This window comes from Myxine glutinosa, chromosome 6 (assembly GCF_964187855.1).
Source record: "Myxine glutinosa chromosome 6, kmMyxGlut1.1, whole genome shotgun sequence".
In the NCBI taxonomy this organism is placed as follows: domain Eukaryota; kingdom Metazoa; phylum Chordata; class Myxini; order Myxiniformes; family Myxinidae; genus Myxine; species Myxine glutinosa.
Genome location: NC_136266.1, coordinates 27,525,341 through 27,541,616, shown reverse-complemented (window position 1 = coordinate 27,541,616; position 16,276 = coordinate 27,525,341). Strand labels below are relative to the sequence as shown.

General features: G+C 47.1%; 1 protein-coding gene across 1 annotated transcript in view; it reads left to right on the top strand.

Moving 5' to 3' along the window:
• The window catches only part of COLQ (collagen like tail subunit of asymmetric acetylcholinesterase), a 166,522-nt gene extending 158,591 nt beyond the window's left edge, over positions 1–7,931 (top strand). Inside the window, exons 12-17 of the mRNA XM_068119776.2 lie at positions 1,667–1,757; positions 3,123–3,256; positions 3,518–3,637; positions 3,780–3,885; positions 4,296–4,398; positions 6,439–7,931. Of these exons, the coding sequence (XP_067975877.1) occupies positions 1,667–1,757; positions 3,123–3,256; positions 3,518–3,637; positions 3,780–3,885; positions 4,296–4,398; positions 6,439–6,508 (624 nt within the window). The 3' untranslated portion in view covers positions 6,509–7,931. The remainder of the gene's footprint in view (positions 1–1,666; positions 1,758–3,122; positions 3,257–3,517; positions 3,638–3,779; positions 3,886–4,295; positions 4,399–6,438) is intronic.
• Positions 7,932–16,276: the final 8,345 nt, after the last annotated feature.

The following is a 16,276-nucleotide window of genomic DNA, read 5'->3' as shown; positions in this document are numbered from 1 at the left end:
GTGCTCCTGCCTCACACCTAGCCCGTCTTCACGCTGTTGAAACCAAAGCATTCAGAATCATTGGAATCTCCCGCGATGAAGCTAACTCCAAGGGCCTTTCACTCACTCACCGCAGGCAGGTTGGTGGTCTTTCCGTCTTCTACCGACTCCTCTCTGGCCTTGCCCCCCCCAGCCCTCTCTGGGCTCTGTCCCCCAAATATTCCTACAGGTCGCACAAGATCTGCTTGCAACCCTCTTATGGTTAAACTGCCAAAATCAAGACTTTCTGCTCACCTTCACTCCTTCATTCCTCTTTTCTCCCGCCTCTGGAACAAACTCCCTCACTCTCTTCAATCCCACTCCACCCTCCAGGTCTTTAAAACAGCTGTTCACCACCATCAATAATCCTCCCCCATCCAAAACCTTGATCTTTTCTACCCCCGCTAATTTCGGTTCCCTTGTGTTTTATACCTCTCCCCCCCCCCCTCCCCTTCCCACGCCTCCTGCCCCCAAGCCCTCTCCCTCCCTCCCACACTTCTCCCTGCTCTCAAATGTTGTGGTTGTGTGCTTCCCCTTCTCTCCCCATCTTGTCTTCCGCTCCCTCTTTTTGTAAATTTTGTTTGTCTGGTTGATTTGTTTGTGAAATAAATGTTAGCTCTTTCACGAGCCTCGATTCAGTATACAAAAAAAAAAAAACAAAAAAAAAAACACTTCCTACCACTGTACACTGTCCATAAATTACATAAACCTAAAGACACTTCTCAAATCATACCGCCATAACACTGAGGAGCACCTGCTTCCCTGGGGAGCGATCATAACTGTGCAAGATCACGTGATGTGCCATTCCCTTTCGTCATGTAACCCTTTGTAAGTGAGCATGAGGCTGCACTGGCCGACCTTTGTTTGCAGGAATTTTTGTTTGTGGAAATTTCCAGACCATTTTCTGATTTTTCATGGAATCTTGGCTTAGAGTTACGTCAGTGTGCAAAATTTAAACTCTCTTGCCCACCTAAATACTCTCGTACTCTAACGTGGATGTGGGTGGAGGGGGGAGGGGAAGCTTTAATTTTAGCTATAATGTAGTAAGAATAGTTTCGATATATAGGACTGTATGCTTCAGTCGGTTAGATTTACCCTTGTATTAGATATCTGTGAGAAGTAAGTCATGGGGTAAAATGTGCACTGAGGAAGCGGTGATTGTGAACAACAGAGCAGAATAGGGTAAGGTTGTAAAGTGTCAAACCTCCTGTACAGGTCATGCTCGTAAAGCACTATGGGCATTCCTTGAGCATTATAATTATCTGTTTGGCCAGCGGACCACAGGCCATGGTGGTAAAATGAGCTGTGGAGTCCTGGAGCGGGGCAGACCACTTTCAATAGGGGGCCACCCCTAACCCTAACATTCAAGATATTCTTTGTAGAATTATCGTGTTACTATTGGATTTTTGATGAAACAACTGGCTCACTAATAACTTTCAGTTAGCTTCACTTGGTCTGGTCTCCATTTGGATGCAGTGCCATCAAAAATCTCCTTCATGATTGAAAGTAATAATTAAATAATAATCATATCAATAACCTTATTGAACTTCTTTGACGAAGGCTTTCTATGACAAAAATGAGTTCTGAACCAAATGCGGGTTTGGATTGAACCTGAATGAAAATTACAACTGCATGACGTGGAATGCAGGGTTTCAAGGGTGACCGTGGGATTCCTGGACCACCAGGTCCTCTTCGGCTTACAGAGCTACCATTTGATGTTGTTGAAACTTCTCAAACAGGTGAGGACCACAAGCGTTACTTTTCTTTGCAAAAAAAATGAAATTTAGGTAGACTTTTGATTAAAATGTCTTATGGAGAAACATTGCATCTTGAACAAGCAAAGACAAATGCATAATTAGAAGGTGAAATTATGCAGAGAAAATCAATGAGTGGACAGAAACATGGAACCTGGGCCCTTACCCACAACTATATTCACAAAAGTAGTGGCTTTCTTGCAGTTAGAATGAAAGCTGTCCATTTTAATTTAGAATAACGAAGTACTCATGCTCGTGAATGCTTGTGTGGATCTGCATCAGCAGGCAAGTAGAACAATGGATGAAAATGAAATCAACAGAACGTTTATTGAGGAATGTTAACAGCTGTGGGTACCAAGGAACTGACATTTCAGGAATTTACCCTTCGTCAGAGCGCTCTTTTTACTTGCGACATGTCACAGGTCTATATGAGCTTCGCGTCGCTGTTGTTGTTGGGGTTTTTGTTGGGGGGGGGGGGGGGGGTCGATTTTTGCCGGACCACACCCATATCTGTCGCTTTACTCCACCCACCATAGTACCGATACAAAATGGTATCCATCGAGCTTTACGTCACACAAATTACTAACAAAAAAGCGTGATGTAATTTTTGAACGGCCCCGTATTGGGGTTAAGCAATCCGTGACAGTGTGATGAATCAGCTCGTTCTGATGTAACCGTGGGGAGGGTGACATGGATGAGAGGTGTCATATTAATTTTTTTAATCTATGTATTAAAGTAGTTGCAGTTTTCTGTTTGTCTGTTTCTTTCTTTCTGCCCATTGTTTGGACAGCTGGTCTTACTCCACCCACAACATCATAAGTAGGAAGTCTGACACCACCCACCGGCATTTTGATTTCGATGCAGTTCAGGCTGAACACATCGTCAAACCTATCATATTCACAATCGCCATGCTCTACCTGTTCATTGCTAAAACATATACTTCCAGGAGTATGCGAGGCAGCGCTTCATTGCCTATACACCACCCAAAAAGGGGAGCGTTTTCGTTCCATGGGTCCCTGCTAGTAGCACATTAAATGTGCGTTTCCCATTCATGCTGTTCATCTTTTAAGAGTGCTTTAAATGCGCGTTTCCCAATCGGCCCGTGACCGGATTTTGTCGCAGGTTTTGACCACAGTGCAGCATTCTTTTTCTCCGAAGAAACTTTAACTCCCTAAATGTCAGCTTCTCCTTGCTTTCCACGGGGGTTGGCAAACCATGAACAATGTCCTGTTGATTTAATCCTTTGAATTTAGCACTAAACTATTTGGTAGATGTGGAAATTAACAATCCTACATTGTAATAATCTCCAAAATGACGATAGTCTCATGAAAATGTCTTATCATCTGGCAGTACAAGTCAAAGGTGAAACTGGACCAGTGGGTCCTCCTGGCTTACCAGGCCTCCCTGGAAGGTGTGAATGTTCAGAAAATACCAATATCCTGTACAACAGCCTTACCAATGGACCTGTACCCACATTGCCCATGGTATATCTTAATGTCTTGCTTTATACTTTGTTACATTTCTCTTGCATCTCAGCTGCTCAGAAATGATTTCAACTATTTCGATGCTACAATGAAAGGAAAGTTATAAATTCGTCTTAATTTATTTCAGTGATAGAAATATGTGTTATATCATCGAGCATGCCATCCTTCAGGGTGGATGTCTTGTCTTCTAGTGTGACGTGATTGTATATTGTACATGAAGTGCAAACAGCCAAATTAGGTCTTCGTTGAAATGTTCTACAGATCTTTGTGGTGGGTAGTGAGGAAGAGTTGCAGGAAGTGAAGACAACACATGTCTTGGCACTTCGCAAGGACATCAGAGCCCTTTTTTTCCACGAGCCAACGGGCTGGGTTCCCATCCAGGTTGGACCAGACAAAGTTTTTGGGGTTGCAGACTAATGGTTACCCTAAACGGTGGACTGCCCGGTTTATTTTGTTCATTTTATTTCATTGTGCTTATTTAATCTTTATTTTATCAGCTATTAGTTTGTTATTTGCATTCCAGCTTGCTCCTCCATACTACACGGGTTACTGTGGTGACGGAAAGGTTCAGGAGGAGAATGGTGAAGAATGTGATGATGGGAATGAGATCCAGTCTGACTCTTGTATAGGTAAGATGTTTTGAAGTAGATACTTCCCCACAATACCAATACATTTGTTCAGTCTTAGTTTATCAGAGTCTTCATCTCTGGAGTTTATTGTCATTTGCAATCTTTGCTTCCATTTTCTTCCTCAATCATAATCCTTCAGACTCCTTTTTCAATGTTATATTTCTACAAATGGAACTAAATTAAATAGTATGCTTGGATGTGATATTGACTTGAAACCGATAAAGGTGGTGTTCCTGGAAATTATTTTAGAGAACAGCTTCAGTTCCCACTTCGAGGGGCGATGGTGATAATACTCCTGAAATACTACACCATTGGCATTGATATCTAAATACCATCTTGAGGAAGCAATAACATTAACATTTGTTGTGTACTTCATCCCCGACATGGTTACTGGGATCATTTTGATGCAGACTGCAAGCAATCATTCTGTGGGGATGGCCACCGTCAAGAAACTGAGGAGGAGTGCGACGGCACAGATCTGGGCCACCACACTTGTGCTTCCTACCTGCCTGGGTGACTATGAACTGCACATGACATATAATCTACAATTAACATTACCATGTTACAGTTTTACCCTTCCTTAAGCTGTATGTGCATTTCGTTTCATAAAGTTGTCATTACATTTCATAAGTGAATATCATTCGTATCTAGTGCCATGGCATAATTATCTTTGTAAGAATAACATAAATAACAATCTGGGCTTGTTTCTTTTCAAATGACAAATTCAGGTCTTGCATTTTTTATTTTGTAGTATGTTTAATATTCACCTCTGCCACCGCAGGTGGATGGACGTTATGTTTTCACCCCATCTGTCTGTTCGTCTGTCTGTTTGTCACTTGCGAAAATCAAAGATTTTTCAAGTATATTGGTTGGTCTTGTGCATTATTCTGTGTGTTTGTCTGTCTGTGTGTCTGTATGTCAGTCGCCTAAAGGTCACAATTTTCAACTGATCTTCATGAAACGTCATCAAATGGTAGAGATGGTCATAAGCAAGAAGCCTGTTGCTTTTGGGGTCAAAAGGTCAATAGGTCAACATAGGCCAAGGGTCACCAACTTTGTCAAATTTCTAAAATCCTCAATTTTCATCCGATTGACTTGAAATTGTTACCTACAATCACTCAACACTGCCTGCTTGGTGTTATAAAACACAGTTTGTGTGTGTGTGTGTATGTGTGTGTGTGTGTGTGTGTGTGTAATGTTACCGATAGACTCCTAAACGGAGAGGCTCACATACTTGATATTTGGCACAGACATGGCCATTGAGCCTGGTAAGAACATGGCCGACCTAAAAATTGATTTCATAATATTTTTTAACCATATTTTTACCTCAACGCATTTCAGCGAGGAATATTATGCACGGAATCTGACCGGTCGCAGAGCAGCGTGCTGATTCGCTCAGAGCGATCACGTGATGTTCCTTGCCGCCATTAACTCAGTTACGCGTTCGCACGTATTTCAGAGCGAAAAGCGATTGCCTTTTTTCACATTTGCACGAGGAACATTGCCATTCACACCACGTGGGTTTTTTTCCCTTTCATCTTTAGATCCATATTTTTTGCCATAACGTAGCGCATTATGGCTCTCTCGAGCTCGAGTTAGCCAATCACCTGGGAGCATGAGGCCACGTTGGCCACACCCACGACAGGACGCAGAGTTGCAATCGATCGCTCAGAGCGATCACGTGATGTTCCATCCCATCACACGTCACACGTTTGCACGTAATTCAGGGCGAAAAGGGATTGCGTTTTTTCACCTTTATGCGATCGTGTTTTGTGTCGATTTTGTGCGATATGAATTAAATTTTAATTCATATTTCGTGTTTACGAATTCGAATACGAAGGATTTCCCCTTTCCCCTTTCGATTTCGAATACGAATCAAATACGAGCTTGAGTCGAGAGGGCGAATGTACGGGTTGGGAATGTACGGGTCTCCCTTCCCCCGCCCAGCAACGCCGGTACTGGAGGGCGTGGGTCACAGGATCGGTGAGTCTCCAAAATCCGCTTCGTGCTCTTGCGAAGATGCAGGACGATGTCGCGATTGTTGTGCTGCTCTCCGACCATGAGAACTGCAACGTCATTGTTGACTGGCCCTCCCCCTTCCCTCCCCTTCCCCCTGCCCCATCCGTCCTCCCCCTCCCTTCCCCCTCCATCCTCCCCCTCCCTCCCCCCTCCACCCTACCCCTTCTCCCCTCCCCCTCCCCCTCCCTTTTCCTCTCCCCCTCCCCCTCCCCCCTCTTCTCCCCTCCCCCCCTCTTCTCCCCTCCCCCCCTCTTCTCCCCTCCCCCCCTCTCCTCCCCTTCCCCCTCCCCTCCCCTCCCCTGCCCGGCAATGCCGGGTACTTCTGCTAGTATATATATAATCAAGTAGGGGAACTCACCTTGGGGCTGTTAGGTTACTCACCTACCCCCTAATGTACATATGACTAAGTAATAAAAGGATGCTAACGGGAGTTATTTTATTATTTTACAAAGTTCTTCATCAGAAACATAGGTATAAGCAGCAGGCTTGCTAATATTTACGGCTTCTAACTTTGACATAAGTTTGCATTTCCAGATCATATGGACACCTCCGGTGTACAATGTACTGTCACATCGATTCTACAAACTGCCGCTTCTTTGGATGAACACTGCCTGCTTGGTGTTCCCCATACCATTGCAAGTGCTTCCAAGTTAAACATACTACCAGTCCATGGAGCTAAAGCAAGCATTCTGGAGAGACATCTTTCCATATCATCTTCATCACACCTCGGGCACAGCATGACTTTTGACCTTTTTCACCTTTACTTGAAATTCCATACTGACTAATCCCAAGAAAATGGACTTGCTGCTCTAATTCTTGTGATGACTTTTTGGCTTCCATCAGTGTAGTATGGGTAAATAGCATCATTGTTACATGACAATGTATGGACAGAAGAAGTCACAAATCAGTCAAACTCTGGAATGGACGGGACATTAACCGAGTATGTATCCAACCGTATATGGAGATCTCCAGAATTGCAACTTCCAACCCATTTCACATTTGTACCATAGCGTTAATGTGATCCATGGGATAAAACGTTAATGAAGAATTGCTGGTCCACACTCTCCATCCCCAGCCTTGGAATTCTGGGAATAAAAGGTATCGGTATGTCAATAGCTATAAGAGCAACGCACAAGATATGTGACGTAACTTGTCTTGTAGCATTAAAATGAAGATCTGTGCATGTTATGGATGAAAAGTGAGATTTTATAGAAGCGTATGTACTATGCTTGTGCTTCCTCTCAAACTACTCAGAAAGGAACTTGCTGTTTCAAAGTCACAAACTTTATCTTCCATTTAATGTGATCTGTTGCCTACATGGTAAAAGTGTCGTCAGTATCATAACTGCATGCGGTACAATGCAGAAATGTGGACAACATGTGACAGCAAAAATAACATAAACTTGGCTCCTCAATCACTAAATTCTCCACAATCTTCATCTACTGAAATGTGCACAGATCACCTGCCAGACAGCAGAGGTTTGAGCCCTTATAGACCGCTCGACAAGCGCTCCATCCAATAACTGCCAACAGGCAGCCAAAGCAATCCATGTGAAAGCTTTAGTATATTGTCTGCCTTTAGTGTACGCCGCTCGGTCTTTTGGTGTGAAATTAGTTTTGAAGAAGAGAGGGTAATCTTTCCCTCGAGAAAGGCATCTAGTATATCACCGCAAGTATTTCATGTGATTTACCGAGCAATCGCAAGCCAGGTAATATTTTGTCTGTTGCTCAGTGGGTCAATATCTCATCCAATGGAAGTATATTGAATGGCTGACTTCTTGTTTGCTGTGGAGTGCAGAGGAACTATTTTGCAGTATGCTGTCGAGCACAAACAAGGTATCTGGATTTGAATTCATAAATATCCACCAACAGCAATGAATAACCTTGTCTTCAGTTGGGAAATCCTGCCAATCATGATGAAAATATATTTTACATAAATGGGTGCAATTCTATTATTATTATTTTTAAACAATGACTAAGGCTTCTGAAAGAGCATGAAATAAAATGACTTGTGAAACAAAGATAAGCAAAAGTGTTGCTCGACTTGTCATACTAAAATACGCAATTTGGTGTGTGCCTGTCTGCCTGACCGTGATACATTCGGTCGTTACTTATTCAATCTCAACCAAACTTCACAGGAGCACTGAGGGTCACATAAAGGAGGTTGTAGCGATTTAATCTGCCCCCATTCCCAAGGGGGTTTTCCACCTTGGACAAAATCCGTGTTAGGTATATAAATAGCTTATCATGGCGTTTTTCCAAACCCCCTTCTAATAACAAAAGTAATACTAACATTATTGATAATAGCACAATATTAAGGCGATTACAAAACAATATTGATACTAATAATATCCTATATTGATACCCAAAGCATTTTTTCCTCCTTGAACATATGCCATGTTAATGTGTATAAATAGCTTATTGTGGTTTTGTGGGACACCCTCTTCTTCTTCTTCTTCTCCTCTTCCCTTTATAAAGGGTGAGGTTAAATGGCAGCAAGCTCCTGCCCTGCCTTGACCATGACACTCCTCCACTCCCCTCTGTCCTCAGCCAACTCTCTCCACTCTCCAACCACCCCCACCTTTCTGATATCCCTCTTCACACAATCCTTCCATCTCAACCGTGGCCTCCCTATTTTCCTCCTACTTTGCTCCCTCAACCTATCCAATCTCTTTGCCATTCTCTCTTCCCCCATCCGCACCAAGTGTCCAGCCCATCTCAGCCGGCATTTCACCAATATCCCCATCAGGCTCATCCACACACCAATCTCCTCCCTTAGTTCATCCATTCTCTTTCTATCCACCCTCTTCACTCCCGCAATCCTTCTGACCCAGTTGTTCTTGCAAACCTGCAGCCTGTGTTGTTGTGTCTCTGTCAGTGGCACCATCTCCGGACCATCGAGAAAGGCTGGTGTTATGCACGACATCAGAACCTTTCCTTTCAATCTCCTTGAAATCTTTCTGTCTGCCATTACACCCTCATAATCCACCCTCATCCATGAATTCGCACTCACCTGAATCCTCCTCTGCCCCTCTGCATCCGACAAACTATCACTGCAAACAGTCACTGTTCCACCCAGATACTCAAACCTATTTCTCTGTCTGATCTCCTTTCCCTCTAACCTGATGTTCATTTATTTTTTCTGCTGCCGGACCCACATCACCTCGGTCTTCTCCATGCTCATCTTCAGCCCATGTTTCTGAAACATGGGGCACCCATACCAGAATTGAAGAGTATTATAAACCAAAAACATGTATGGTTATCTGTTTAAACAGTCGATCCAGCTGTTTAACACTAAACTGAAAGGGAGGAACACCCATGTTCTTGAGGCAGTATATGCTTATCGCAAACCCCACAGACTAATGGACCCGAGCCTAGACATACAGTACTGTAAACGATATAGCCCAGAGATGATGATAACACGACCTTTCCTGCGGCTTCTTTAGGATGCGGGTGTACTAGCTCTATTCATTCAAATAACAGTCATTCATATACCGATCCTATTACATTTGCATGTTAGGCCCCATATCTTCAAAAATGTCTTTAGCCAGGAAACTTTTTAACAAGTTTTGATCCCTTCAAGGTGCATTTCCCTTAGTTCCTCCTTAATGTATAATTAGTAAAAGTGTAATGAACAAGCTAATAAGGAATTTATGGAGTTTGCTTTTACTGCTCCACTCATATGCCTCAACAGGCAGAGATGGGACTTTCCTGGAACTAGCAGAGGGGACAGTGGCATGTGCCAACAATGCCAGACACGGAATAAGAGCCGACACTGCCATATACCCTTGGACCTCCCTAAAGAGCGAACTATTGCGATTCTGTGCAGAGTAGTAAATCTCTTTTAATCAGCATGGCATTCCTTAACGGTTGGCAGATGTTCAGCTTTGTCATTTCAATCACCGGTGCCCGTTGTAGCAATCTCATTTTGTGAACCGTTTTATTTTTCTGTTTGAGCAGCAGCACAAAAATTGGGAGGAAACACTGAAAGAGGGGATGGGGTGACAATTAACAATGCTTCGCCATGATTTTGTCATCATATGGAAATCATCATGCACTTGATGAAATGCATTTTAATTTTTGTAAAGGTATGTACAAACACCTGAAAAGAATCACTGTACAGGTATTTCAATAACAATACATTTCACATAACTGGGCAAGAATGAAAGGAAGTCGAGCTAGCGAATGCATATTGGACTGGGATTCAATTCTGCATTCAGGCTGCTGGTTGCATCATTACGGAGCTGTCTGCGAATCTGGGAAATAATTTGGCATTTGGTCAGGTTGTTGGCGATAACTCGCCTCCTGCTTGCGAAAGATAGCATAGGAAATTAAAACGTCCATCACCAACCAGTGTGAACGGTGCACTCATTGACGAGTTACTCCACATAAGAAACACCAAGGTGGCAGTTTATAGTCGAGTCGAGAATCAAACCCAGGCAGGACGGCTCACAGGTGAGTGCTTATACCTCTGATCTAACCTTGCAGCAAATTATTAGAAGTTGATAATACAGTAAGTATACACATGCAGCCATTTTATTTGTTCAAAATAAGGAACCAATTGAATCAAATATCATAAAAATTTTCATGATGCTAATTGAAGTCCAGTGGATCTTATGTAATTTACTTTTAGAGGTCAATTACCTATTACCGGAGGAGGAGGAGGAGAACGTTAAAAAAAAATTAAGGTGATGAAGAGTAGGGGAAAGATCGAGAATAGGGGAATTTGGGCTGCAATATAAAATGTGGTTGGGAAGACGTCAGCGTAAGGGGGAGGTGTGTGAGGGAACTTATGGAACATGTTGGAGTGGGGGGTTATGGAACTCAGTCGAAACTTCCACCACCCATGCATACGTACAACATATTGTTGTGGATATGAGAATGTTTTTTTATTTTATTGTTGTGGTAAAATGTTGTTGTAAAAGGTTGTTGTAAAATATCACCCCTCCTCCCTCCGTTGTGGTTGTATAAAAGGTCAAAGGGCGTTCCCGTAGTTCGTCCATAAAACATACATGCAGGACACGGTATATCTTTTTTTTGACAGTTATACCCTTATTATGTGTATTAGCGTAAGGCTGTGTCTTCCATTAATTGAAATACTCCATTGCACCAGTGAAAGAGAATAGATTCCCTTTCCTTCCCATCCCCAAAACCTCCATTTCCATATTACATCCCCTCTCGTCACTGCTGAGCCCTCGATTCCCAATCACCTCCCCTCCAATAACCGCCATTGACCAAGTGCTTTGAGTCGGAGAAGAAAGGCGTGTCTCCCCCTCGTCAGAGGGGAGGAGGGGCGTGCCCGCCCGTCGTCATCCAAGGCGGAGCCCGAGGGTCGCGCGACCAACCAGGGCCGAGGTGAGCACCCCGATGGGCGTGTCCAAAACGCCGGGGGCGTAATCGCTGGAGGCGCTATAAAAGGCGCAAAAACGGAAGTGGTCAGGAGGAGTTGGTGAGAGATGCACTCTGAGTTGGTCTGAGTCGGTTGGTCACAAAGGGTTGGTCTTGGTGAGAGAGAGGTCTGAGTTGGTCGTCAAGAGAGTGGTGGTAAAGAGTGAGGGACCAAGAAAGAGTTGAGGGTTTAGACGAGTGGGACAAGGCCTGGCAAGGCAAGTGGAGGCGGCAGCAGCAGCGACACCCGGCAGCCGCTTGGGGCCTGGGCGGCGGTTTGGAGCAGGGCCGAAAAGGAACGGCGGCTGCTAAACGCGCCGATCGTGCTGCATGACCCCCCTTTGGACCTCCCTCTCCCTCCAGCCCTCCACATCCTGCGATTCCTGCAATTCCCCGCGTGAGTCAGTGTCTTTTGTTTGTTCTGTCCTGGGATAAGTTAAGCCTGTAGATAAGCTAGTATTTGCACTGTGTCACCTGCGTCTTATGTGTTGTAAATAAACTTAATTGCTCCTTTTTGCTTGTGTGTGTAAATAATAAACCCCATTACTCGTCTGTACGTCTTCTCGTTTTAATTCCTTTTCCTCTTGCATTGCGTCGTTTTTGTCTTTTCCCTCATTGAGCAGCTACGGTGCGATACGGCCAAAGTTCTGGGTGAATCGGGTGAGTTTTGTTAGGTCGCGGTCTTACACCACCGCTCGGTCTATAACATCTGTCCGCGACCTGTAACAATTGGTGTCGGGGAGTGAGATCGATCCGGAGCGCGCTTCACGCGCTCAAAATTATAAAGTACCGAAATTTATTTTGTTTTATAAAGTAAAACCCGAATTTTGAAATCGCGCCATGGCTGTTCAAGGCGACGGGATGCCGGTGGGAGAGATAGAGGGGTTAGAAGTAACCCAGGACTTCGGGGAAGAAAGGGAAGAGGAGAGCAATGAGGTGGTTGAGGGTGTAGCAGGTGCACAAAATGGCGGCCTCGCGCACATGGTTATTGTGGCGCCAAATTTAGCCACGCCCGTGACCGTAGCAGCGCCGCCGATGGATTGGGGCCTTTTTTTCATACAAATGAAGGCCCTTATGGCCCAGAATAGCGAGAAAATGAGGGAGGAAATGAGGGGTACTGGGGAGGAGTTAGACAAGAAATTTGGGAAGTTAGACAATAATTTTGAGGGGTTAGACAACGGGATAAAAGAAGTAAAGAATGGGTTAACGGGGGTGGAAAATAGAATGGCTGCCCAGGAGAATCAGTTAGAAGGGGTGAAAAATGGGTTAATGGGGCTAGAAAACAGGATGGAAGGCAAATTGCGGGAGATAGGGGAGCAATCCGCCCGAGAAATTAAACAAATGGGAGAGCAGATAGAGGAGGTAAAAATCGGGGTAGAAACCAAACTGGATGCTCAGAGGGATGAATTGGGACAGATGAGGGTGGCATCTACAAAAGAGATGGGGGAGATGAAGGAGGAGATACGACGGGGTGTGGGTGAGGAGGTCTCGGGGCTACGCGAGGAGGTAAAGCGAGGCGAAAAGCGTATAGAGAAAGAGGTGAGAAATAATACGGCAAAGTTACAGGGGGGAATAGAAGATCTGACGAAAGGAGTAGAACAGCTGACAGTGGGACAAAAGGAACTAGCGGACCAAGTGGAAAAGAACACTGCAATCATCGGGGGTTTAAAAGCGACACAAAAGGACATAAAAAATGAATTAATAGCGACACAAAAGGAATGTCAAATGGTACATGAGGGATTGACGAAGAGGTTGGAAGAGGTGACAGAAGTAATGGAGACGAAGGACCGGGAGGTAAGGACGCACATAGAAACGGTTAAAGTAGTGATGGAGGAAGAAATAGAGGGGGCACACCGGGAGCTGAAGGAGGTAAAGGAAAAATTAGAGGAGGTGGAAGAGGGGGTGAGTGAAATTAAGAAGAGACGGAGGGAAACTAAGAGGGAGATAAAGGAGGAAGTCATGGAATATGTACAAGGTCTGTGTTCAAATCATGATGAGGTGCTCACTAACCAAATAAAAAGTTTGCAGGTGGCAAAGGAGGTGCGGAGACAAGGTACGGAGGTGAGTGGCAATGTACATGATGTGAGGGGAGATTCAGTCGGCTTGGGGGGTGGTGTAGACCCGGGTGTTCGTGAGGGACCAATGGTAAGATGTATGACTGGTCCGGAGTGTATGGACAGAGGAGGTGTGCAAGGAGGGTTGGCTATGGGGAGTGAGGGGGGTGCTGGTGAGCAAGGCTGTGGGGGTATGGCGTGGGTAGCGGGTTGCGGAGGGGCGACCCAGGCATCGACACCAGGAGGGGTAGTGTTTGGAGGGACGGGGGACGCGCGGGAGCCCCCCGGGAATAGCGTACTGTGGGAGCCCGAACGGTTTGGTCCCGCGTTGATCCCGCAAGGAGTGACGCGCGGGGTCCGACCTTCGGGCGCCCACAAGGTCCCACTCGCGCCGTATGACGGCAAGAGTGATTTGAGGGCGTATCTGGCGCAGTTTGAGTACGTGTGTAAAGGCAACGGTTGGAATCCGGACGAAGGTGGAGTACACCTGGTGGGGGCGCGGCGCGGCGGCGGAGGTGCTGACGGCTTTACCACCGGGTGCTCTCACCCTGTCAGCCCTCCGTGCGGCATTACTTAATCGGTTCGGCATTGAACAGCAAAGCGAGCTTGTTAAAGCCCAACTTGCGCAGCGAAAACGCAAGCCCCAGGAGACCATCGGGGAACTTGCTCACGATATTCGCCGCGCGGTCGGGATTGCACACGCGGACATGGCAGCGAGTTCCCAGGAAAGCCTGGCGCTGGATCACTTTATTCAGGCCCTTCCGGATCTGGAGCTCCGGCAACAGCTCGCCATGTGGCGCCCGCAAACCATGAGTCAGGCGGCCGACGCTGCAGCCCGTTGGGAAGCAGCGAGGCCCCTGGCCCGGGGAGGCGAGCGCCATGCAGTGGCGGTGCGTCAGATGGGGCCCGTGATGGGGGGCGGCCCCCCAAGGGGGCCCGCCCCCGACGGGGGCCCTGACCTGGAGAGCATGGTCCGGAGGTTAGTGGATCGGCGCCTGGCGGGACCTGGACCATGGCAGGCGGCCCCAGCGGTGGCACCCGGTAGTCCCCGACAGAGTACCCCAATTCGGACATACAGGGGGGGGAATTTGGAATACCGGAGGCAAGCACCTTACCAGGTGAGGTGCTATAATTGTGCTCGGATGGGTCACCGTGCATGGGAGTGTCGAGCTCCGCGCCGGGACGTTCCCCGCCAGCCGATGCCCTCAACTCCGCCCAGTATCGATCGGCCTAGCCGACCTCAGACACCCCCCCGCCAGGGCCCGGGAAACTAGAACGTGCCGGGCATGCAGGGCGGTGTTCGGCAGTAGAGGATGGGGAGAAGCCCTCGTTGACGTGACAGATCATTCATTGTGGCCGAATTGGGACGGGTAGTTTGACGATTCGGTGCAAAATTGCCGGCGTGGGGGTAGACGCCGTGGTGGACACGGGAGCCAGCGCCACGATCATCAGCCCCGTGGTCCTTAATTCGAGTGCAGACGGCTGGGGTAAAATCCAGCGTCTGGAAAATCATAGTTTGCAGTTGGCTACCGGGGCAACGGCTCCGATCATAGGGCGTGGTTTTGTGACCCTCACGTTGGGATCGGTGAAGCAAGAGATAGAGGTTTGGGTGGCGGAGGTGTGCGACCCATGCTTAATAGGGTTGGATTTGTTGACTGCCAGCGGTTGTAAAATCGACTTGAGTCGGGGGATCCTGCGATGGGGAGTGGAAGAGCTACCATTGGAGGGTGTGAGCACGGCCGAGAGGGTGGAGCTGGAGGCTCCTGAGGCCGTGACCATCCCTCCGGGGGCCGAGGCCATAGTGCCGGCCCGATGGTCAGCTCGCCCGACATGGCAGGAATCCTGCGGCCTGGTCGAACCGGTGGCAGCGCTATCCATACCTGGTTTAATCGTGGGCCGTACCCTTGTAAAAACGGACGGGCTGGTGGTGGCCGTCCGAGTAATTAATATTAGCACAGAACCACGCACTATAGTGAGGGGCACGAAGGTAGCTGGCTGCACCCCAGTTAGAGAAGTCGCGTCAGTGAGGGGCGAGAACGTCCAGCCGAGCCGGCCCCAGGGGGAGCCTTCAATAAGTTCTAGGAATTGGCCCGATCCCATTTGCGAGATGGTAAATCGTAGTAGTGTAGAGTTGGGAGGTACCCAGAGGGAGGCCTTACACAAACTGGTTGGGTCCCATTTGGACCTCTTCTCCTTGTCCACCGAGGATATTGGACGTACGGGCCTGGTGAAACATCAGATCCACACCGGTGAGGCCCGGCCTATTCGTCAGGCCGCCCGACGGCTCCCTTGGAGCAAGAGGGCGGAAGCTGACGAGCAGGTTGAAAAAATGCTCGACGCAGGTGTGATCGAGCCCTCGGGAAGTCCTTGGATGTCACCTGTTGTGCTGGTCAAAAAGAAAGATGGGACCACGCGGTTCTGCGTGGACTATTGCCAGCTAAACAACGTGACACTCAAGGACTCATATCCCCTGCCAAGGATTGATGACACCCTCGATGCCGTTGCGGGCTCAAATTGGTTCTCAACTTTGGACCTCAAGAGTGGGTATTGGCAGGTGGAGATGGATAGGGCAGGGAAGGAGAAAATGGCATTTTCCACAGGTAAGGGACTGTATCAGTTTACTGTGATGCCGTTTGGTTTGTGTAACACCCCCGCCACCTTTGAAAGATTGATGGAGCATGTACTGGGCGGCATGCCATGGCAATCATGCCTGGTGTACCTGGATGACGTCCTGGTACATGCCCAAACGTTCCCCCAGGCAGTAGCTAATTTGGACCAGGTGTTCGGGTGCCTCAGACAGGCAGGGTTGAAGCTGAACCCGAGTAAGTGCACTTTGTTTGCAAGAGAGGTGGCCTATCTAGGTCACGTGATCGGCCGCGAGGGGGTAAAAACGGACCCAGACAAAATTAAAGCGGTAGAGGAGTGGCCCGC